Raw genomic sequence first — 25,801 nt, 5'->3', positions numbered from 1 at the left:
GCAGCTGTCCCTGCTCTTATCCATGCAGCCTAGCAGGGATTTTTTGCCCAGACCAGAACCATATCCAAATTCAAATTGTATGCTAATTGTCAGCCATCTTTGATGATAGTGGTCCTGACAGAACTCAGTCTTCTGTCAAAAATACTTTTGAAAGGCAGAATTATCTCACCTATGTTCCTTTTAAAGAGAAATAGTGTATTTGGGGATTTCCATTCAGGATTTAGACCATATCAAAGTACAGAGTCCACTCTCATCAGTTACAAATGACCTGCTCTTATTCAATCGTGGTTGTATTTCTCTAGTAGTGATACTGGATTTTAGTGCTGCATTTGACACTATTGGCCACAACATTCTTTTGAGTAGACTACAAAAAATGTTCGGCATTAATGGAATTGCATTGCCATGCTTTAAATCATACTTATCTGACTGTCATCAATTTGTAGCAGAAAATTACAAGTTATCATATCATTCACAAGTACAGTATGGAGTGCCACAAGGCTCAGTACTAGGACTGTTGCATTTCACACTTTACATGTTACCTTTGGGAGATATCATCAGGAAACATGGTGTCAGCTTTCACTGTTATGCTGATATATATATATATATATATATATATATATATATATATATATATATATATATATACATACATACAGGATGTCTAGTAATTTCCTACTTGTAAATTCTGAAAAAAAAAACTAGGGTTTTAATTATTGGAACAAAAACTACGCATGTAATAACCTAATACAATGCCTAACACTTGATGATAAGTTAGGAAACTAGGTGTGCTCAGTGTTTCCCACAGACTTACACTCCATGTTATAGTTTCAAATAAAAATAATGTCTCTAACATCTTCGGCAGTAGTTTTTATGGATCAAAAGCAATTATTCCTTACATAACGAAACCAAACGAAGATATATGGATAAATGCGGTTCTTTATTAAGCAGAGGTTCTTAGGGGAGAGATTCAGAGCAAACAGGTAAATCAGCACAGAGTTCCGAAAACTGAAGGGATATAGCTCACGTAATGACTGGTCCTTCTGTGTCTTTCTCTGATCTGACGCATGATGACTTTGACGAAGACAAACAGATGACCGGTTTGAGTCCAGGTGAGTGAGTCAGGTAAGGAGTATCATAGTGAACTCAAGACCAGACAAAGTGCAACTGCAGTGACTGGGTATTTGAGCTAGTGTTGATGAGCTGGTGACAGGTGCGGCTGATTAGTAATTCGCTAACAGAATCCCTAACAGAATCAAGATACATAAAAAAATAAAACAGTTGTGAGTTGACTGTGAGTTATGGGTTTTTATATATAGTGTGTCACTGTAAAGACTTGCTCACATTTTCATTTTCATCCACAAAAAAAAAATACAAATAAATGCTGTCTACCCTGACTAAAGTATAACCACCCATCATATCAAACCCACACAAAACACACACAGCCACAAACAAAAATAAGAGGTAAGTTTTCTGCTCTTCAGGTTCTATTCACTGGTCACCACCACCCAAGCTTGAATTTATATGTTTACTGTATATTATGCATACAGTAAAATCCTGCCCTATAATTTTTCACATTCTAAAAGCTGTTTCACTCTGAAATTTGTCACAATAGATAAATCCAGTCAGACATAACTTCTGTTACATGACTTTAATTTTACTGAGCAGGACACTAATATGATATGATGTGAAATCAAAAATGAAAATGGCAAGATGTAATAGAGTTTTGCTTTTGTTATATTTACATTGACTTGCTTTTTTTTCTAATTGTAAAGGTTAAAACAAGCTTAAGATACTAACAAACAGTGGCGTTTAGTTGGTCAGACTCGACTTGGACTCAGACTTGAGTCCGACTGCCCATTTTGGATTCAGACTCATTATAATAAATAGCTTTAACGTCTGCTGTCAATTTCAGCTCCTCGCTGGTTCAGTTCACTTGTGTTCCACATCACTTTGCTCTAAAAGCTTCTGCCATGTCAAAAAAGGCCTAAGCTGTCTCCAGCTGGAGGGTCAGCTTTATCAGAGGGATGTCAGACTGTTGACAGCATTTATCACATCTGTTCTTCTCTTCCATTGATCTTACAGCACTAGTGAAAAGTGTTAACTCCTGGAAACTTGCCAGGTATTACTCTAGTTTGTAAAAAGAAGGTTGGGAGAAAGTGATTCTGACAATCCACAGTGAGAAATTTCACTTCATTGCACATACGCACATATCGATTATCTTGCTCTCATAAAAAATAAAAATAAAAACAGGTCAATGCTCCTTGCCCTATTACAGTACCTGAGAAGGTAACTCAACTCTAACAGATGCTGCAAATTGAAATACTCATCATTGATATAAATAACAAACCCACATTTCAAAAATAGAAGGTGAATCACTCTACTATAGCAAAAGTTGATGCTGTCACTCACTTTTCAATGGCAGAAAAAACTGCAATGTTCACAGCTCCTACTGAAATCCATGTTTTATTTATTTTTTAAAACTGTAATTGTATATATATGATCTTAGAAATAATATTTTGCCCCTTAAAACATGAACATATGCATGCAATTACTCAGTAAAGCCAAGAAAATGTTCCAGCTAAAAATGTAGCAAAAACTATAATATATTAAAGACAATAAAAAATTTGTATGTGGGTAGCCCAGTTCTGTCACTTATAATATGATTTTAATTATTAAATATGAATAATTAAGTGATATTAATGTCTGCTTTAAGATTCTACAGTTATGTGACTCTGAAATAAGAAAGAATCTAAAAAAAAAAATCATAGAGGATTAATAAGTTTTATTGGTTTTATAATAAGTGACCCCGATGTATTATAGGCACATATTGGTGCATTAATCCGTTTAATGTGTAGGGAGTAGAGTTCTACCTGAGCATGTTTTATTAGACTCATCTTCATTATCTCCACAGTCATTAGCTCTATCACAAAGCCACCTTTTGGGTATGCAGCGGTTACTGGGACACTTGAACTGTTCAACCGGGCAACTGTGGTTAGCTGGAAGGAACAAAAGAAACAAAAAATTCAGTGCATGTCAATGAAATGTTTTGTTCTAATGAGTACATATTTTATAAATATGGTATCAAATATTGCAGGTTACAAAGCATTTGCAAGCTTGATATGTATTTCTATTGTTTTATTTATGTTTGTTTATTTATTTATTATTATTATTATTTTTTTACATGTTTTGTTATACTGCTGATAGCCCGCTTTACATATAAGTGAGTTCATATGCATAATACTCTACTTTTGTTTTGGCACAGCAGCTTTCATTGTGCTATTCATCTATTCTCTTGAGCTAGCTTCACATTTATCTCAAAATATGAGTTTGCCCTCAGGCTGTTGGGTTTATTTAAAGTAGCCATTGTGTTTTCCTCTCCTATTTGTTCTATTTAATAATAGAACCTGCTATTACTCATGACCCTGGATACTCAACACGTCCCCAACAGACAATGAGTAACAGATGAAATGGGAAACCAGATTCAAGTTGGATCAGGCAGTAAAGTTTCTGCCATTTTAAACTATAAGACATCCCAGCAAAGCAGAAAATTGATTTTGCAGATTCTAATAATTCTGGTAGAACATCACATTAAAGTATTTCTCATAGTGAAAAATGATTCAGCGTTTTAACATGGTGCTTATCTTATCGATTAGCTCATGAGCTGACTGTGCTGTGGGATGCAGCGCGTGGGAGAACATTTTATTACCGGTGTTCTTCCTGTTTGATATTGCAGCCATTTTTCCCTGAGATGTCAATTAACAACTTTTTAATTATCTACACAGTATATGTAAATAGTCTGCTTGTTCAGATTTACATTTATGTAGATGTATTTATCCAGTGCAATTTAAACTACAATATATATTTTATCAGCATTTGTATTTACTATTATACAATGAGAGCATTTGTGGTGGTCCTAACACTGGACACAAGCGGCGCGGTGCAATAAATCCCTGGAAGCTAACAATAAATAAAATGTTCTACCTATTAGATTGTGTTTAATCAACTACTATACCTAGCACAGTTCTAAACATACCCCTTAAAATAATGCAAAAATAGTAATTATTGTTGTACAAAGTGAGAAAAAAATATGCTATATTGATGTGCGCATGCCCAGTAGTTTTTGCCATATGCCATCTAGCCTTAACCTTGACCCATGGTTTGTCTGTATGTGTATTCAGAGCCGCTGAGCAAGTGACTTTCAAAATAATAACAACAACAACAAAATCAATAATAATAATAATAACTGTGTTAATGCGTGATAAAATAATTGTCGGTGTTAATTAATTAATGTATTAAATAATAACACTTTAACTTGCCCAGCCCTAATTTTAAATAAATCTATTAATTGAATCCTGAAGGTTTTTTTTTTTTTTTTTTACTATATTTTTGATCAACTAAATATAGAATTGATGAGCACTTCCTTCCAAAAAATAAAACAATAAAAAATATCCATTTTGTGATATTGTTGCAGTGTTCATCTTGTTACCAGTTCGGTAAAAAATGGAAGACACCTCTGATACCTGAACAGAATGGAAATTTTGTATGGAGTAATACATCACAGACATATGATACTGAGTGCATGGTAAATGACACAGCTTGAGGCCACAGAGGTTTGATGGTTTAGTAAAGCAGATACAACAGGGATTATACATCGTCGTCAGAGAGAAAGAATACAAGGTACATACAGCATATGTGGGCCTCCTCATCACTGCCATCTAAACAGTCATCATCTCCATCACAAATCCAACTGACTCGTATGCAGCGCCAGTTCCTGCACTGAAACTCATCATTTTTGCACTGCTGGGGCTCCTCTTGACCTGCTGAGTCTACAGTAAAAAAATAAAATAAAAAATGAATAATATAAAAAAAAGACCTTAAAGGAAAATATAGTCAGACTCACTCTTTGGATGATGTGGAGTCTGGGGGTAAAACTATAATTAAAGTAACATATTGCTTTTTGAATTCATACAATTATCGTCGTGATACTTTTTCAAATAAACTAAGCATGTTACTTCCATCTTTATTATAACATGACAAAAAACAAGTATTACATATTTAAAACAGCATGAATTTAGATTATGTTCATCTCTATTTGAGTAACTGATGAGTTCTATGAAGGACTAGGACTGATCTAAAAATAAAATAAAACAATAAATTAGACATTTATAATTAAACAAATATTTTAAATTGATAAAATCACATATTGCATGATAAATAAGAAGACATTTGAAATAATTTATATGTTAAATGTAAAGTAAAAATACAGCTTTTAAATTAATTTATAATATAAAAAATAAAAGTAAACTTTGGCCTTTGAAGAACAATGGTCACCAGCAAAGGCACAGATTCTTTGGAAATTTTGAAAAGCTACATACAAACATACTGACATTCAGAGGTTTTTACATTTAACTGTATTTTTAAACATTTGTTAGATAAAATAATTTGAATACGACAATTTGATTGCCATTTAAAAAAATTTTTTTAACTTGTTTTACTTATAATGAACACATTGGTAACTAATTTTTTTTTCTTTATTTTTTAAAGAGGCTTTCTTAGTCCTGTATTTTTTTAAGAAAATGGTATTTTAAAAAACCCTACCAGAGCATGTGACATTGTTCTTGTCCAGGTGCTGGTTGTCGCCACATGCGCACACCCGGCCTCCCGGGACGGCCAAACAGAGGGTACCGCAACCACCATAATTCACCCGGCAGGCATTGTCACCTAAAAAACAAACATAGGCCTAAACAAGAGATATCTACAAATCTTCTTTCCCACGGGCAGGACGACTGTTTATGTGTTCATCACTTTATGGCTTTTATCAATGTCTCTCCTTGAAGCACAGAACATAAAGTTCTTCTTCACTGCTCACTCAGAACCAATTTCCTGCTCTTCTGGGATGCTGGTGGTACACAGGGACATTATTTTTAATCACACGTCAAGTAAATTATTGGAAACACTGGAGACGAGAGCCATTTGACACTCTTTTTCTTTCACAAGACATAATTTGTTGTGTGGGCAATGACACCTACAGTACAATGGGGGATGAGAGGAGAAAAACACAGTTTTGTAAGAAAACTGTCACTTATTAAGTTGAGGAATGGGGACAATAATAAGGTTTCATTTAGAGAGGGGTTGAAAGTCATTGCCTGGACCAATGAGATAAAAACTGTTTTGTAACGGCCAATCTGTGGTACCCCAGGGAGCGGAAACACAATTAATCTTTTTCCTGACAAGCGCTTTGAAGAAATTCCTCTTCTGCTGAGAACATAGACTGTCAAAAAGGCCATAATGTCAAGGCAGGAAATTCATACATGACATAACGGCAGTTCCCAGACTTCTCTTGCCACAAGACTTGGTGTTATGAATGCTGTAAGTTCCATGTCAAGAGGAGAATATTTAAAAAATGAAAGAGACTGCTGGTCCCAAAAGCCTATGTCGTCATTCTCAAAAGAGTGAGTCTCTTTGACAAGTAGCGTTCATTCTGCTCCTCTAAAAATGCACCGCGAAAGTAAGAGATGAAACATGTGGGAGCCGAACACACGGCTGTGTTCTCTGTGCCACTCGTCTGCATGTGCAAGGGCCCCGCTGAGCAGCGTCCCTCCCTCTGTGTGTTATGACTAGCAGTTATGAGTGAGGATGACAGTAATCATCCCTCCTTGCCTTAGACATCCACACAGAGTTAAACATTCTAAACAGAGCTTTAGAAGATTAAACCCACCCACTCAACAGTACGGCTCCTACTCTGCAGATGGGTCTATGCTGATCAAAGTGAAAACCAAGAACATTTGTAAAAGCAGAACTGTTTTTTTAAAAAAAAGTCATTTATTATGAATTTTCTGAAAGAATGCACTACTCCATGTAATATGTGAAACAATTTTCCAGCTAGATTTTTTTGTGCATTTATTTCAAGCATAGTATAATTTGGTACGATGAACCATTATGCACCAAAGTCAAATGTTGTGCACCATTCAGAAATGAACTGAAAACATCCAAAAAGTTTAGACTTTAGATTTAATTTTATTTATTTATTTATTTGATTACAAAAATGTTAAGTATTTAGTCAGATTTTTTAATAAAAAAAAGGGAGGAAAATCTTACTGAGCCCAAGCTATGGAATGGTAATATACATTAATAAATAACTTTTTTTTTCTTGTCATGGGAGAACAACAATTAATTTTCCAGAATGCTCTAATTTACTCTTCAAGTCTTCAAAATGGAAGCAACGTGAGTTAGATGGAGAATGTAAACATTTTAGTTTTTATTATTATTTTTTAATTAAATTACATTTAGTAAATTCATCTTCCTGTCACTGCTACTGTGTTGTGGTCAGTTCAAATTACATTACAAATTACCTGTATAAATTAAAAGAGAAATAATATCAAGTCTGATCATTACTAATCAAAATATCATTGAAAAAAGATGAAAAATGTGTCATTCTGTAATCTTTAACTTTCCTTAAATTGACTTTTTAAGTGTTAAGTTAAAGCGACTTTACCCAGCTGGCTTTGTGCATTATAAACTCTGAGCCCGAAAAGAGGTGGCCGTTCACTCCTCAGCAGAGTGACTTCACCAGAGACCAGATCCAACTGGAAGATGGAGGCGTTCATGTACTCCGTCCAGAAGATGGAATTTTGGTACTGTGCAATCCCAAACGGGTGATTGAGTTCCCTGCCACTGTACACAACCTACAGTGAATTGCAAAAAATAAAAATAATAATAATAATTACCATGCACTGTTCTGACAACTGTGCCAGAAGGATTAACTTTTTTTTTCATTAATGTCTATTTTCTTTTCCTCCTGCACAGTAATGGGATGGAAAGTTTAAAAATAATGTCAACAATGTTCCAATGCTTCAGATAAATGCCAGTAAACTCTCAAAATGCACTCTCATTTTGCATTAAATTATTCATCCAAGACCATATTATCCAAGCTCTGCTGTCAACATACATTTTATAGCTCTATATGTTAATTCTGTCAAAGTTTGTCTCAATAATATAGCAGTTTAGTCATAACGTCAATCCATAGGCCTATACAAAAAGCTAAATTGCCATGGGTTCCCTCAGGAATTTCAAATTGGTTTTATAATAGTGGTTTTCAATCTGGAGTAAAAATAAAGTTTGTAGTGAACATTACTTGAAGATACTTTCCCATTCTGTGCAACAACCTAGGAACAGTCAGACCTCAATTTTCATCTTTGCAATCACTGCCTGATTAAAAATGTTTGAAGTCCATTAAAAAAAATTATAATTTGTGAGTGTGATAGTACATGCTTAATTAATTGTTGAATTGTGGTCCTTACAAAACAGCATTAGCATTGGAGTTGAGGGCCATATTAGCAAGTTATTAGAAACAAAATTCACATTTTAGGTATGACTGGTGATAATGTATATGTTGTAGAACAAGAGAGAAAAGTTTTTTCAATTAAATTATGAGGGAACCCAGGCTAAATGTTAATTCTCTTCCAGGTTTTAGTAAGCTCTGTATCATTTGTTAAAAATAATCCCATTTGATTTCTAAGATTTCTAAACTAACAAAACAACAACATTTGAGCAGTTTCACTCACCATTCTGCCAGTGCCATTGAGGTAGATTCTCTCAATGTGATCATAATAGGCATCACACCAGTACATGGTACTGGTTCCATGGTCCAGAGTGAGTCCATTGGGCCACAGCATGTTAGATGTGACAAATATTTTCCTGTTGGAACCGTCCATCCAGGCTTTCTCTATTCTACCGATGCTGTCGTTCACCTCATCCTCTTCCCAATCCGTCCAGTACATCCAACTGTACCCAAAACCAGAACACAGTCAGTGTAGTCCTTGAAAAAAAGCACTTGTATTTACTTTTGAAGCAAGCATAAATATCAATCACATATTACTTGCTAACACAGGAAGTGTACAGTTTAAGCAGATAGAAACAAATTGCCTGCAGGTCTAAAAATGTGCAAGCTTAACGGAACATAACAAAATATGCTTAACCAAAAAAACAGCAACTCACACATAGGGGAAACTGGAAATTAATCTGTAAATGTGTACATTTATGTATTTCCCTTTTAGTCAGTCACTTTCGACATATGTCTGTTCCCTCCTTCAGGAAATGAGGTTTCTTACATTTCCTTTTCTATGTGGGGCGTATAGATTCCTGTGCCAACATGAACTGTAATAGGTTAGTGATATTTGAAAAGTGATTGGGTCAATGTTCTGACATGATCCTTTGCCTAGTAAGTGTGCTTAAGGGATTTGTTTTGCTCTGAGTACTACTCAGCGGTCAACGCAAGCTTTTCTGTCTCATCACTGATAGAAGTCGTGCTTCAAGTACACCACATAAAACAGAATTGGACAGAGGGCGAATAAAACGTGCAAGGAGTGTTGGCTACATGACCACATGAATTATTCAGAAGGCAAACAGCATGCTCCAAATCTGCAGATTTTAGAATGTAATAATATGCAGGGTCCAACCAACATGAGCAAAGATTACATGCCATTTTCTATGAGTACAGCACAAAACAGGGCCTGAGGTTCATAAAAAATGAAGTCTTGTATATATATATATATATATATATATATATATATATATATATATATATATATATATATATATATGTAATGAATTAAACCTGGCTAATCATTGGGAAGAAGGAGGCGGGAACCGGCGGACAATCAAACGAAGACTTTAATGACAAAATAAACACAAAACAGCGCACCAGCCCCTCACGGATGACTGGTGCGCACAAAATAAAACCAAAACCTAAAATAATGCCCAGGCCTGGTCCTCTCTCGTCCTTCACTGTCGTCGCTCCAGTTTTATATCCTTCCATCTCCTCTGTGGGACTCAAGACCGGTGGTGGGTCGCAGGTGTAGCGGATTTCCCAATCACTCCACCGGCCTCACTCGTGTTCCCACATCCCTCGGCCCCGCCCCACTCGTCACAATATATATATATATATAGCTAATGGTCAGTGTAAGAGGAGTTTAAAATTTTTTGTGCATCACACAAAAGCTGTTTTTACGGCTACCCAGATATTGCCCGAAAAGGGAGTAATTTCTGGTGTCCCGGCCACGGCCGATGGTGCTATAAATGTAGTGACGATGCCCACTGCTCAGTGCCCATCTCCACATATATGGGCTCGCGCCCATAAAAACGACTCAGGTCGATCGCGCACACTACATAGTAAACGTGCCCACTCTTCAGTGCCCACAAACACTATGTCACACACGTCACGTGGTTTCTGTAAAAACGAAACCCATGCACGTTCACTCTGCCCAAGCAGACAACGCGTCAAAAGCAGTAAATGTGCACGCTTACAGCCCACAATTACTCACAGACAGCACGAGTCCCACGGGACTCGCTCAGCCCTCCCTCACTCGGTTAAGCACCACGGCGGGGCCGAGGACGAGCGATTTGCCCGCTGTGATCAGCGCGCTCCCCGCCTCAAATATCACAGGCATAACGCCCATGTTACAGCACATCGAAGCACTGCCGTTGCCCAGCCAGTAGAGCGCGCTTCGCATCCAACCCTTAGCCATTCATGCAGACGCATGGTCAGCGCTTCCAGGGGTTTCGGATTGGGTGCTAGACATTATAAAGAGAGGCTACTCGCTATAGTTTTTTCGACGCCCTCCGCGCTTTTTAGCGCGTCAAAACTACGGTCAAAACAGAAGTAGCACACTTACTTCGAGCCGAAATATCAAAACTGTTGAGCAAAGGGGCTGTGGAGCCTGTATCTCAAGCTCAAAGCGAAGGGGGGCTGTACAGCAGATACTTTCTAGTGCCCAAGAAAGACGGGGGTTCAGACCCATACTGCATCTAAGACAGCTGAACAAAGCATTGGCGAAACGCAGTTTCAAAATGCTTACAACCAGGAAACTCCTCGCGCATATTCGCAGAGGAGACTGGTTCATGTCGATAGATCTGAAGGAAGCGTATTTTCAAATACAGATAGCGTCACGTCACAGGCGATACTTGAGATTCGCCTTCGAGGGCCAGACGTACCAGTATACAGTCCTGCCGTTCGGCTTGTCCCTGGCTCCTCGTACATTTACTATTTGGACGACTGGCTGATTCTGGCTCAATCACGATCAGAGCTCGTGGAACACAGGGCCATTTTACTCGATCACCTCGAGAAACTCGGTCTCAGTGTCAACTGGACGAAGAGTTCACTGAACCCCAGTCAGACGATACTGTTTTTGGGTATAGCTCTGGACTCACGGTCCATGACGGCGCGGCTGTCGCCACAGCGCGCGTTGGGCATTCAGCGCGCAGCGAGCTCTATCCACTGCGGCGCGACCTTCTCGCTCAGAGGATTTCAGAAGATGCTAGGTCTCATGGCCTCAGCATCGCCAGTTCTTCAGTTGGGGCTGCTCCGCATGCGCCCCTTGCAGTTCTGGCTGAAAGCGCGAGTACCGCGCAGAACGTGGATATCCGGTCAGTTGCGTCTCAAGGTCAATCAGAACTGTGTTACAGCCTTGAAACCCTGGACAGCGGACGACTGGTACCAATCAGGTGTAAGCCTGGGGACAGGCTCCTCGAAAGTGAAAGTGGTGTCGACGGACGCCTCCACTTCGGGATGGGGAGCGCTGCTCGAGGGCAGACCGTTCTTTAGCCTGTGGTCGGAACGGGAAAAGCTCCAACATATCAACTGTCTGGAAATGCTGGCAGTGGAGAACGCGCTGACGCGTTTTTGTCCCCGAATCAAGGGCCACCATGTCTTAGTCCGTTCGGACAACATGTCTGTGGTGTCCTACATAAATCGCCAGGGCGGTCTCAGGTCCCGAAACCTGTACAGGTTGGCAGAACGCCTCCTGGTTTGGGCTCAGCGCAACTTGCGCTCGCTGAGAGCAGTTCATGTGCCTGGGCTACAGAATCTGGGTCCAGACAGACTGTCCAGAAACAAAATTCCCACGGGCGAATGGTCTCTACACCCACAGAGAGTCCAGCTGCTGTGGGAAAGATTTGGCAGGGCGGAAGTGGACCTCTTCGCGTCCCACGAAAACGCTCACTGCCCCGCGTTCTTTTCCAAGAACGAAAGCGTGCTGTCACAAAGGTGGCCGTGCTGCCCGCTCTATGCTTTTCCCCCCGTCTCCCTCCTTCCGCAGGTGATGGAACGGGTGAGGGAAACAAGATGCTCAGTACTGCTTGTAGCACCACTTTGGAAGAACCAACCATGCTTTCCAGATTTGATGCAGTTAGCAGACACTGCCCCGTGGCCAGTGCCGTTGAGGAGGGACCTCCTCTCGCAGGCCAGGGGCTCGATTTGGCACCCTCAACCGGAGTTGTGGTCCCTCCATGTGTGGGCGCTCAACGGTTACCCGCTGATCTCTCAGTGGGAGTGCTAAATACTATCACTCAGGCTAGAGCTCCGTCGACTCGACGGCTATATGCCTCGCAGTGGTCAGTATTCTCCAGCTGGTGCACAGCTCGGGGACGTTCACCCCTTAATTGTGAAGTGACGGAGGTTCTCTCCTTCCTACAGGAGCTGTTGGATAAGGGCAGAGCCCCCTCCATGCTCAAAGTTTGCGTGGCGGCTATGGCAGCGTTTTCTGAGACAACACTCGGTCAGTCAATAGGAAGGAACGATTTGGTCATCCACTTCCTTAGAGGAGCTAGGAGGCTGAATCCTCCCAGACCTCCGTCAGTCCCTGTATGGGACCTCTCGACGGTTTTGGAGGCCATGAAAGGTTCCCCTTTCGAGCCTATCCAAACGATTAGCCTCAAACATCTGTCATTCAAGACAGTGTTCTTGTTGGCTCTCACTTCAGTGAAGCGTGTGGGTGACCTGCACGCACTCTCGGTGAGCCCGACGTGCTTGGAGTTTGGGCCTAATGACTAAAGAGTCATACTCAAACCTAGGCACGGTTATGTACCAAAATCCCTCAACACACCGTTTCGGGCTCAGGTTATTTCCCTGTCTGCCCTGTCGGTGTCAGAAGAGGATGGAGACTCAAGTCTTCTTTGCCCCGTTAGGGCTTTAAGAGCTTTTGTGTCTCGCTCTGCTGTCTTTAGACAGACTGAACAGCTGTTTGTCTCGTTCAGTGGACGTTCCAAGGGAATGGCTGTTTCGAAATAGAGCCTATCCAGATGGATAGTTGACGCCATAGTGTTAGCTTACACTTCCAGGGGCCTTCAGTGCCAACTGGGTGTCAGAGTCTGGTGGGATTTCCTTACAGGATATATGTATGGCGGCAGGATGGGCCTCGCCGTCTACATTTATCAGGTTTTATAATCTAGAGGTTCCCGCTCTGCAAGCAAAGCTGTTGTCGGTATAGTTGAATCAGTGTCCTGATTGGAACTCTGAGATCGCAAGCGCGATGCGCTGCCGACTGTTATATGGGCAGTATTGCGTAAGACCCACATTCCCACATTAGTCAGGCCTTGCCTTGAATATGTGATGTCATATTGTCGCGTCTACGGACACTTCTAGATATGGGGACAGAGGGTTCCCCCCTCCTGTTCTAGGACTCTCTGTGAGTCCCTCTAGTGATTGTGCACTGTAAATCCTGGGCTTTGCTTCCAGGTTTATTGGTGTGTGATCTCTGCACGCACTGCGCTTTACATGGGGTTCCCGTAGCATCTAAGCTAAGACGCAGTACAAGAGAACTCTCGTAAGAGAACGTACTCGGGTACTAACGTAAACTCGGTTCTCTCTAGAAGAGGGAACGAGTACTGCATTCTCTGCCGTGCGTACGATTCACTCTGGTTCGCTACGGCGATGAAATAAATCAGGTGAGACAACCTTTTCGAGCTCCCTTTATAGGGCTAGGCCACACCCGTTTCGGCGGGAAGTGGCATGTAGGGTGCGAAGTGCCCTCATTGGTCAGATGTTACATCAGCCTGCACTCGATAGGCTTATGCAGTTGCCGCAGAGCAGCCAATGAGCGAGCGAGCCGTCTCGCCTATGGCTGTATGCTGCTAATGCGCTTTACAATATTTCAAAATTAAGGATAATTTTTTGCTTCAGTGTATCGTGAAAAGAGACTTTTCCCGTAGCGTCTTAGCTAAGACGCAGTACTCGTTCCCTCTTCTAGAGAGAACCGAGGTTACGTTAGTAACCGAGGACGTTTTTTTATGTTTCTGATGTTATGTTGAATGTTCAATGAATGCTAAATAAGAATGCTCGACATGTCAACATTTATTTGATCAAAAATACAGTACAAACAATATTATCCATCCATCCATCCATCTTCTTCCGCTTATCCGGGGCCGGGTCGCGGGGGCAGCAGTCTAAGCAGAGAACCCCAGACTTCCCTCTCCCTAGACACTTCCTCCAGCTCTTCTGGGGGGACACCGAGGCGTTCCCAGGCCAGCCGGGAGACATAGTCTCTCCAGCGTGTCCTAGGTCTTCCCCGGGGTCTCCTCCCAGTGGGACGCGCCCGGAACACCTTCCCGGGAAGGCGTCCAGGAGGCATCCGGAACAGATGCCCGAGCCACCTCAGCTGACCCCTCTCGATGTGGAGGAGCAGCGGCTCTACTCTGAGCTCCTCCCGGGTGACTGAGCTTCTCACCCTATCTCTAAGGGATCGCCCAGCCACCCTGCGGAGAAAGCTCATTTCGGCCACCTGTATCCGGGATCTTGTCCTTTCGGTCATGACCCAAAGCTCATGACCATAGGTGAGAGTAGGAACGTAGATTGACCGGTAAATCGAGAGCTTCGCCTTGCGGCTCAGCTCTTTCTTCACCACGACAGACCGGTACATCGACCGCATTACTGCAGAAGCTGCACCGATCCGTCTGTCAATCTCCCGTTCCATCCTTCCCTCACTCGTGAACAAGACCCCAAGATACTTAAACTCCTCCACTTGAGGCAGGAACTCTCCACCAACCTGAAGTGGGCAAGCCACCCTTTTCCGACTGAGGACCATGGCCTCGGATTTGGAGGTGCTGATTCTCATCCCAGCCTCTTCACACTCGGCTGCAAACCGTCCCAGTGCATGCTGAAGGTCCTGGCTTGATGAGGCCAACACAACAACATCATCGAAATCGACGAAAGAGACGAAATCGTGTTGTCACCAAACCTGACCCCCTCCGGCCCCTGGCTGCGCCTAGAAATTCTGTCCATAAAAATCATGAACAGAACCGGCGACAAAGGGCAGCCCTGCTGGAGTCCAACACGGCCTAGGGTGTCCTGGTGCCACGTGTACTGATGGACACCCTTATGCTTGAACATGGTGTTCGTTATGGACAAGCTGTAACTAGCACAGAAGTCCAATAACTGAACACCGCTCGGGTTCAGATCAGTGGGGCCGTTCCTCCCAATCACGCCCCTCCAGGTGTCACTGTCGTTGACCACGTGGGCGTTGAAGTCCCCCAGTAAAACGACGGAGTCTCCAGTCGGAGCACTTTCCAGCACCCCTACCAGAGACTCCAAGAAGGCTGGGTACTCTGCACTGCCGTTCGGCCCGTAGGCACAAACGACAGTGAGAGACCTATCCCCGACCCGAAGGCGCAGGGAAGCGACCCTCTCGTTCACCGGGGTAAACTCCAACACATGGCAGCTGAGCTGGGGGGCTATAAGCAAACCCACACCAGACCGCCGCCTCTCACCATGGGCAACTCCAGAGTGGTGAAGAGTCCATCCTCTCTCGAGGAGTGTGGTTCCAGAGCCCAAGCTGTGCGTAGAGGTGAGCCCGACTATCGCTAGTTGGAACCTCTCAACCTCACGCACAATCTCGGGCTCCTTCCCCGCCAGTGAGGTGACGTTCCACGTCCCTAGAGCTAGTTTCCGTGTCCAGGGATCGGGCTGTCGAGGCCCCCGCCTTCGACTGCCGGCCCCTTACGGTCCCTCCTGTAGGTGGTAAGCCCACGGGAAAAATTATTAAATTCCGTATCATTATAATAAGTACCGCATCATATTATAATAATTATTAAATTTTTAAAATATCAAATTTTATAAGTGGTCTCTTAATTTATCATAAATTAAGTTTCTCACTCTTACAGCCAGAAAAAGCTTGCTTTGCTTTAAAGCACTGTACATGAATCACTTTATTTTGGCCGTCATTCAAAGTGCATGCAGTCTATCCTCTGATGCCCTGTTAGAGAGGTCAAAAATGTCCATCCGCTCCAAATTTCCATCTTCCACCTTCATCCTTTTCCTCAGAGACTTTTTTTTACCGGCTGTCAAAACAGGACACATCAATGGCACCTCAGAAGAGATGTGCTTCTGATTTCCTGTCTGAGTGTTAGCTCCAGAAAGCTTTAGCTTTCCACTCCCAAAGACTAGTGTCAAGCAGTCTGCATGACATCCTCTGAGCTGGCAGTTCAGCAGACAATGCTTTTAATGCAGATTTTAATCGCTTCCACACCACTAAAGTTATCCCATCGGGAATGACACGTGGTGGTGACTGGGAGATAAGTTGGTGTTTTTACATTTTACTCACGCAAATGTGCACTATTTGCAAGTATCTGTAGACAAACCCACAAAAAGACATTTTTTCATTTTTTAGCTTTCAGTCATTGCCCCTTGCTTATTTTACTGTTAGAACTTCCATTCGAGATGCATTAGCTGTATTAAATGCGATAGAGAGAGTCGCATAAACCATACAAGCATGAGGTCTGAGCAATGAATATAATTATGGCTCTGAGTTAATTAACGATTATGTATGGAAATAATTAAACTATTCTGCATTTACTTTCCCTCTCTTCAAATGATTTGGTAATCAACACCACTTGGGTTCATTAAAGATGGTATAAATCTATTCCAATGTATATTGATTACTTAATGATAAGTGCACACTTTTAAAATAAGGCATTTATTTACAGAAATGTAAAAATAAATTAATTAAAAAGTACTCAAAGCACCCTTAAGATACCACGTGGAATACCCCAAAAGATCTGACGACCATCAACCAATCAGTATTTTGGTACTTGAGTATTTTTTAATCAGATAAAAAGAGAGTGAGCAGGTTGTTTGATTGAATCTGAGAGGGCTGAGAGTGGTTGTTTCCTCATTGCAGTATCTCGATTCTTCAGCCTTGGCTGGCTGCACCTCCTCAGGATTCATGAGTTACTCTCACACCCAGGGAGGGTGATAATGAGATTGGCTCTGGGCCATCAACCTCACCATTTTTACTGGCCGTGCCATGCCAACTTACTGGTACACACACACACACACACACACACACACACACACACACACACACACACACACACACACACACACACACACACACACACACACACTAACCAGTACAGACAGAGATATGCGTGGATGGGCACATGTATGCTTCACTACTCTATGTACAATTGCAATCGCATCTGAAGCCATGCAGTGTAAACAAGTGTTAAAAATGAACTGTAATGAAGACTGTTCCTTCAGGCCAAGTGGAAAGTGAGTAGAGCTCTGCATTTCATTACTCTAGTCTACTAATGCTCTAATGAAAGTCAGATCATGTAGTTGAAAAGTTACTAATAGTTAGAATATTTCAATAGTCAACTTTAGAAAAAGTGTATTAAATTTTTAATTTGATATAAGGTATATATCCACAAAACATAGAACACACCTAGGGAGGCCTGATATTCTGGCACCATATCTGTTAAAGTCCCCCTGCAACCACTAATTTTATCCCTTAAAACATATCTTTGTTCATCAAAATGACATACTTAAAATAAAGATTTTTTTTGTTTTGTTATTTTTTTTTCTTTTGCCCCCTGAAAATAATTAATTCACATCTTGAAATGGAATATAACTCTTGAATAAAACTCTACACCCTTACCTCACTGAGTATGCATGAAATAATACATATGCTAATTAGTTCCCCCCTCCACTCGAACGCACCAGCTTGGACCTGCTTCACTTTCCCTCAGTTAGCAAGTGACAATCTTGGATTAATGCTTCTTGGAATGCCATTCATCGCAGTTCGAAGAATGGTCAAATTCAGAACTAATTATAGCCTAGAAAGCATGCAAACAACACACTCCTCACAATCACTAAAAGGCTGTCACACATCTAAGTTCATCTTGATCTCACAAAGTTATGTTATAATCATTAAAGCTCTATACTGCACAAATAATCTCTTATTTACATTATACCTACACTTTCTTTTGAAAGTATCTGTGCACGTGTAGACCTCAGCACTTTTGGGTGGAGTGGATTCTGACTAACTTAAACCTCTAAATGGCCACTGCATTCACAAAACCAATACATATGTCTGCGATTGGCTACATTACTCAATGGTGCAAAAACACAGGAAATAGAAACCTAAACCAGATTTGAAAATCATAATCTAGGATTGTGATGATATCACAGCTGTTCTTTCTACTGTACCTATTCAAAGGATCCACCACTATGGCTCTAGGGTGAGACATGTCTCCTTCCAAAAGAGTTTTCCTGGTTTCAGATGCCCGCTCTAGCCTAGCCACACTGATGGTTTTTCTGTAGCCATCGTTGGTCCAGTAGAGATTATTTCCAATCCAATCCACTGAAATCCCCTCCACATTATCAAGATCTGTAAGAGCACACATAATTTGGCCGATGAAAAGCTGATATAAATAAATAAAAAAAAAAAATAAAATAACCTTTGTACTTTTTATATGATTTCAATTCATTCAAGGTATAAACAGAGTCTTTGTATAAGAAAGGGTAAAATAAATTTTACAAACTGAAAACACCAATAATATGAAGAAGAATTACCATCTTTGAGAATTGTTTCCCGACTGCTTCCATCGACTTTCTGCCGCCCTATCAAAAAACTTGTAGTATCAGCAAAGTAAATGTTTCCCATTTCAGCATGATAGTCAAGAGCTCTTGGATTCGTCAAGTCTTCAATAGAAACCATGTGCTCATTAATAGACTTCACATTGATGTCCAAACCACGGATTGTTCCAGGTCGCCCCTTTCCATAAAACAGGAAAAGATCATTCTTGGGTTCTGCAAAGACACAGATGGAAATTGTTAAGATAAGCCCTTTAAACTACTGGTCAAAAGGTTGGCATACTTATGAATTAATTATTTTTTGGTCACATGATCCTTTAGAATCATTCTTATATGCTGATCTGCTGCTCAATTACTATCAGTGCTACAGATATGTTTAATGGTTCTTATTATTATCAGTGTTTCTTAATGCTGCTCAAAATTTTTGTAGAAAGCATGATTTTCTTTGATGAATAGAAAGTTAAAAAGAACTTCAATATTTTAATTAGAAATATTCTGTAATGTATGTCTTTACTGTCAATTTCTCATCAATTTAATCTGTCCTTGCTGAATGAAAGTATTTCAACTCTTTCCCCACCAGCATTTAATAAAAAAGTTGCCAGTCACACCAGCGATTTAGATTTTCACTAAAATGATGTCCTCCAGTATATTTTGATGTATGAATATTTTATTAAAATAAAGATCAGACCCTCTATTTAAAAAAAGCATAAAGCTTAAAGCATTATTTTTTTATCAACACTTGAATATAGGCAGGATTCATAAAAAAATAAAAAATAAAAAAATCATAATTCTGTGCAAAATTTTGTATCAAAAACTAAGTCTGTATAATATTCAGTACAATTTTTAAAGCATAAATCCAGTCAAACGCTTTCATCAATACTTCCAAAGCTTGCACATACATATACTGTACCACTTCCTGGATCAACATTTTACTCAGTAACATTATGCAGTTTTCATTTATATGCTGTCTGCTGATGATCGCATTATTTTTCATATGCACCTATTCATGTGTGTTTTTGTTCGGGAGGTTTTTTACTTGTTCAGAAGATGTGTAATAGCACCCCTGAGTGTACAACAGTGAAAACACGAAAAGCCGTAAAAACTTGTCTTTGGCGGGGAAGCGTTGTCTTCTAAATGATGAAATACCTCATCAATGGCGGTGAATGAGTTAATAAAATAAAAAATAAATAATTAAAGCAAATGATGTAAAAATAAGTAAATAAATAAATTAAAATACAATTACAGTAACTTGGTTTCAACACTGCTAATAATATTAAATATTTATTGAGTGCAAGATCAACATAGAATGATTTCTGAAGGATGATGTGACAACAAAGCCTGGGGAAATGGTTCCAAAAAATTCAACATTGCCATCACAGGAACAAATTACATGTAAAAAATATATTACAACGGAAAATAGTTATTCTAAATTGTAATAACATTTCACAATATTACAGTTTTTTGATCAAAGAAATGTACCCTCGAAGACCATAAGAAACTTTCTTCAAAAACGTAAACTATATATACAGTATAATTATTCCAAACATTTGACCAGTAGTGTATGCATTTTTATTTTTTTGATCACACATAGGTTATGTGAAGAACTACAAAGCCCAAACTGGCAGAGGCAGAAGTGTTTAGTAACAGAAATGAATGGAGCAATCAGCCCCACTTAGCATCCTCAGGCAAAAATTATCTTGATTGAGAGGATTTATTTGACAAGCTCAAGCAATCATATTTTTGTTCACTGAGAATCTGTTTAAACAATAAATCTCCTGTTGTCAGATTAACACAGAACACACAACAGAAGCTGAGTTTATCCATGGGCTTGCAACAAGCTCAAATAAATGAACCTCTAGTCACAGTGGGGATTACACAAAGGGCAGCTCGGTCTTATATGCGGCAGGCCAGTGGCAAAGGAGGAGGATTCTGGGGAAACAGAGGGACCTCACCTCGACATCTACCTCTTTCCTCATGAGACCACACCAGTGTGGGAGAGACCACACAAATATCACTTCAATATTTCATTCTGAGTGGAAGAGCTCTGCTACCTTGAAGAAAATTAAGTGGTTTGAGACCTATATCAAACAACAAAGGGGCTATTGGATGAAGGCAGCCACAGTCTTTTAACATAGCTTCTCATCTCATGGAAAGAGACAGGAAGTGGAGCATCTGACTGTCGTTATAAATCAGAAATGTCTCAAGATGCAGAGCTTGGTTCATTATTGCAGTCGCTTCATGCTTAACTCAGGATCGTCATTAATTGACCCATAGCTTTCATTGTCAACTAAGTAAAACATCCATTGATCAGGAGAATCTGCGTATAGGGGAGCAGAGTGGAAATGGCAGTAATGGCAGTAATGAATCATTCAATGAACAATTTAAATTACAATTTTGCCATTCTAGCAATTACTTCTAATCAAGTGGTCTTTAGATCAGTTTTAGTGGATATATAAAGTGAGTTCACACAGGGGTCCATCATATTAATAATTAACATTTCCCGATCATTTCATAATGATACTATATGAAAACCAGTTTACAACTCTGAACTATAGGTTTTCACAGTGCACCCGAGACCCGTCGACCCGGGACCCGACCCGGGACCCGTACGGGTGCGGGTCTATATTTTAAAAGGTCAGCCGGGTCCGGGTCCGGGTCGGGTCCGAATCTATTACTTCGGGTCCTGGGTCTGTTTAACATTGTGTGTAATACCCGTGCGATCGGAGTCATCGGACTCGGAGAACACCTGGCCGTGATCAGACACTGCTTGTGTCTTTTGTAACTTGCAACTTGTAAAATTAGGAAAAGCCATTGTTAACTGAGAAGATGCGCAAATCCACGTTCATTTTCAGCGTTTATTGGCGCATCTGTTGACTGTCGTTATAAATCAGAAATGTCTCAAGATGCAGAGCTTGGTTCATTATTGCAGTCGCTTCATGCTTAACTCAGGATCGTCATTAATTGACCCATAGCTTTCATTGTCAACTAAGTAAAACATCCATTGATCAGGAGAATCTGCGTATAGGGGAGCAGAGTGGAAATGGCAGTAATGGCAGTAATGAATCATTCTATAGGCAGTCAATAAAATAACATCAAAACCACGTGGGCCAATCTCCTTAAAAGTGAGTCTCCATCTCTGTCAACCCGAGTTAGTGCCAAGACTGGCACATATACTGAACCGCTAAATCTTCCCACTTAATAGTGCAACGACACACACATTTTAATTTCCAGCTCTGGATAGCTGACGAAAATCAAATAAAACAAACACATATTCATCACCATTTCTGCAGGGATGACGTCACATTTGGTGTCATAAAATCATTGGGGGAATTTTTTTGAGGCAGACAAGAAATATATATTTATTAGTGCTCTCAATCGATAAAAAAATATAAAAGAATTACATGATATGGAATTACAGAATTTATGTAACTGCATTATATTTTTACTGTTTTTTTTTTTTTAAATAACTGATTGCATTAATCCTGTAAAGTCAACTGTATCATATTTATTACACAAATTTCTAAGGCCTCCAAATCAGCATGATCAAAACTTTGCTAAAAAATCCTGTTGTACGCAATCCACTGCATGCCTTCTATCATCTGATTGATGGTTTATATTTTTTAGCAAGTTAAGGCTTTTTGGTTTCATTCTAAGTATAAAAACTACAGAGCTATGGTCATAAACCTTTTTTAGGTTTTGTCTTTCAAAAAGGTTAAATAAGCCAATCGATTTGGCAGGCTTTTATTAGATAAACCGGCCTTTACAGGGTTAAATGTTAAACTGACAGCCTTATTATTATTATTATTATTTGCACAACATCACATTTGAACAGCTATAGTGCACAAAAGAAAGGATGTGAATTATGGTGGACTGACTTTTGCAGGACAGCCCATCACTTCGCAGGCTGAATCCGGTACGACAGCGGCAGCTCCGGGATTTGTAGCTCCCGCTGAAAAGGCAGATGTGCGAGCATCCTCCTGGTTTACCATAAGGGTCCACTTCACACGCATGGCCCTTGACTGAAGAGAGGACACTGGTGTCACATTTGCAGTTTGCATATTCGTATGTACATATAATCTTGAAGACTGTATTTTTGTATTAAAATATATAATACAAGACCTGAAAAAAAAAGCTAAACAGTGATGTGTATGATGCAGAACCCCAACCCACAGATGCCTATAAACATTTTGTTCAGTTTAAATGGACAATTCAAACCAGCCTAACACATACTTTACCTTTTGGTTGACTGAGCTTGTGGTAAACCCGTATTGTTTTTGCATTTCCTATGCTGGTTAGTGTCTCCGGGTCTGTGACATTAAAGCGATTTATCCGTAAAATGTCTACAACTGCTCCACTGGAGGTTTCAGAGCGGGTTGCGTACAAGTAGTCCTCAAAGACAGCTAATCCATGCAGGTGGGCCACCTAGAAAAAGGAGCATTGACTACTTCAGGTTGATTAGAGTACTCAGAATCTACTTAGCTAGGTAAATATCACCTTGTAAGCTCAACAGAAAGCAGAACAGCACAGAGACAGTACTTGGTATTTCCCCTTTGATTTAACATCAAATTAGCCATTAGCTTAAGCTGTTATTAGACGTAATTTGACCTGGCAACAGCCCACAATCTGAATAACGGTTGCAGATTTGCAGACAGGGTGAAGGTAACTGAATTGTGTGTATATGCATTCAGGCAGTTCAGGACGTTTGGCAGGGTCAGCCAGAGTGCATGTGTTTCTCTGGGGACACCTTGGTTCTGTGCATTGATTCTAGTTATCTCTGCAAGCAACATGTGATTGAAGCAGACTGGGAGCACTGAACCCCACCCACAAATACACACAAGTTAAAATGTGCATTGTGCTTCACGTAAACCCACACGGAGATAACCCTCTTTTTCCCTTACTGCAAAAAGTAAGAAATAGTGGCAAAATAGTGTGACTCATATTCTCGTTTAAATACACAAACAGATGCTCAGCAATTCCTCCAGGCCCACAAGAGTGGATATTCCAGTATCCCCCCAAAATATCTGGACACTTACTGAACAATTTAAATTACAATTTTGCCATTCTAGCAATTACTTCTAATCAAGTGGTCTTTAGATCAGTTTTAGTGGATATATAAAGTGAGTTCACACAGGGGTCCATCATATTAATAATTAACATTTCCCGATCATTTCTTAATGATACTATATGAAAACCAGTTTACAACTCTGAACTATAGGTTTTCACAGTGCACCCGAGACCCGTCGACCCGGGACCCGACCCGGGACCCGTACGGGTCCGGGTCTATATTTTATTAAAAGGTCAGCCGGGTCCGGGTCGGGTCCGAATCTATTACTTCGGGTCCTGGGTCTGTTTAACATTGTGTGTAATACCCGTGCGCTCGGAGTCATCGGACTCGGAGAACACCTGGCCGTGATCAGACACTGCTTGTGTCTTTTGTAACTTGCAACTTGTAAAATTAGGAAAAGCCATTGTTAACTGAGAAGATGCGCAAATCCACGTTCATTTTCAGCGTTTATTGGCGCATCTTCTCAGTTAACAACGGCTCTGTGTAGTAACAGCTGCTCTATGTGAAATCACGCACCTGATGGAATTAACCGCTGATTAGAGAACCGGCTTTACTGACGAGATGCGCATTAACGATCGGCCGATCGTGATCGGAGCACCCCTACAATTGGATGTGCCATTGCTAAATAAAACTATCGATTTCTTTCAAAATCAATACATTTTACAGAGGCCAAACTTTTGAATGGTAGTGTATGTATAATAGACAGTTGTGAGATATAACATTGCCATTAAAAATAAAATCACAATTAAGGAGAACGTCATAATGAAAACATAAAACTTTAAGTGCAGTTTAAGTGTCAAACATCCTGGGGCCCACTGTATATCAAACATAAAAGTTTACTTTGGAATGTACAGTATATTACAGAATACAGCTGAGTGCAGTTAAGTGTGGTAAGAGCAAACCATGCTTTAAATAAAAATAAAAAGCTCTCTTGAAAGGGTGCCTAATTAAAAAAGTTGTCATCTCACAATAACAAACACGTCTGAAACAATTAAATCAAAAAAGGGAAGATAGAGTTTCAGGCCTAGCAGAACCTTAATTTGTGATGGAAATTAAATGTGTTAGCAACCTCTCACCAATACGGTGCGGCTCACATTCAAGAGCGCCATTAAACCAAGCACACCCGCACCTGCCTGCATGCAGTCATCTGTTGCTCTATGTACGTGGCCTTCTACACTTTTCAACAATGAGAAGATCTTTGGGTTGCTTAGCTGTGGTCTACTTTTGAATAATAATGATCCATAATTACTGTCCTCTTAAGTGCACTTTACATAAAATATTCAAATGGTGAATCTGTTTCTGTATCTTGTGTGTTCGTTTAGACTAATTAATGCAAGAACAAGCTTGAAAGAATAAAACGCAGATGAAGCCACACACATACAGTTGCTGCTGGGTATAAATGTCATAACCAATTAATACTTGAAATCAATCTGTGTACAACTGTGTTGGTTTCTATCTTCCCCCATCAGGGATGATTAGAGTCTTGCATCAGACAGACAAACAACCTTTACTTCCCTTGACATCACCATTGTTGAGTATATGCATCACAAGTTACAGTCTGTGTTTAATTTCACTATTAAGAGCTCAGTAAATTAAATAACATATTTTTTAGATTGATGAAGCATGGTCACATTAGCAAAGTTTCAAGATTTTACAGAAAAAAAAGGTCCATAGTCATTCTGTCAAAAGCGTTGTTATGCAGCTAACAGACACGTCATTTCCAAAACAATCAGTTTTTGTTGATGGACATGGAAAAAGTCACATGTGCAATGTGAACATGAGCGGAATCAACCTGGGAAACTTTTTCAACCTCATGCATAAGAAGAATTAGGAATAATTAAGAAGAACTAAACAAAAACAAAAAAAATAAACAAATAAAAACATTTAATTGGTCAAAGGTGGCAGAAGTGAATGTATAATGTTACAAAATTGTTTTTATTTCAAATAAATGCTTTTCTTTTTTATTCATTGAATAATCCTCCTTTACATGATCATTCATAAATCATTTTAATATGCTAATATTACAATGATTTCAGGAGGATCATGTGACACTGAAAACTGGAGTAATGGCTACTTTTACTATACTCTTG

General features: G+C 40.1%; 1 protein-coding gene across 1 annotated transcript in view; it reads right to left on the bottom strand.

Moving 5' to 3' along the window:
- The window catches only part of LOC132153280 (low-density lipoprotein receptor-related protein 1B-like), a 228,918-nt gene that overhangs the window by 123,072 nt on the left and 80,045 nt on the right, over nt 1-25,801 (bottom strand). The window contains exons 9-17 of the mRNA XM_059562662.1: nt 22,882-23,068; nt 22,522-22,665; nt 18,626-18,862; nt 18,260-18,440; nt 8,565-8,784; nt 7,496-7,685; nt 5,599-5,721; nt 4,686-4,826; nt 2,871-2,996 (exon numbers count right to left, since the gene is read on the bottom strand). Of these exons, the coding sequence (XP_059418645.1) occupies nt 2,871-2,996; nt 4,686-4,826; nt 5,599-5,721; nt 7,496-7,685; nt 8,565-8,784; nt 18,260-18,440; nt 18,626-18,862; nt 22,522-22,665; nt 22,882-23,068 (1,549 nt within the window). The remainder of the gene's footprint in view (nt 1-2,870; nt 2,997-4,685; nt 4,827-5,598; nt 5,722-7,495; nt 7,686-8,564; nt 8,785-18,259; nt 18,441-18,625; nt 18,863-22,521; nt 22,666-22,881; nt 23,069-25,801) is intronic.

Source organism: Carassius carassius, chromosome 11 (assembly GCF_963082965.1).
Source record: "Carassius carassius chromosome 11, fCarCar2.1, whole genome shotgun sequence".
NCBI lineage: Eukaryota > Metazoa > Chordata > Actinopteri > Cypriniformes > Cyprinidae > Carassius > Carassius carassius.
Note: the sequence above shows the minus strand (reverse complement) of the source record. Positions and strands in the feature narration are given on the sequence as shown.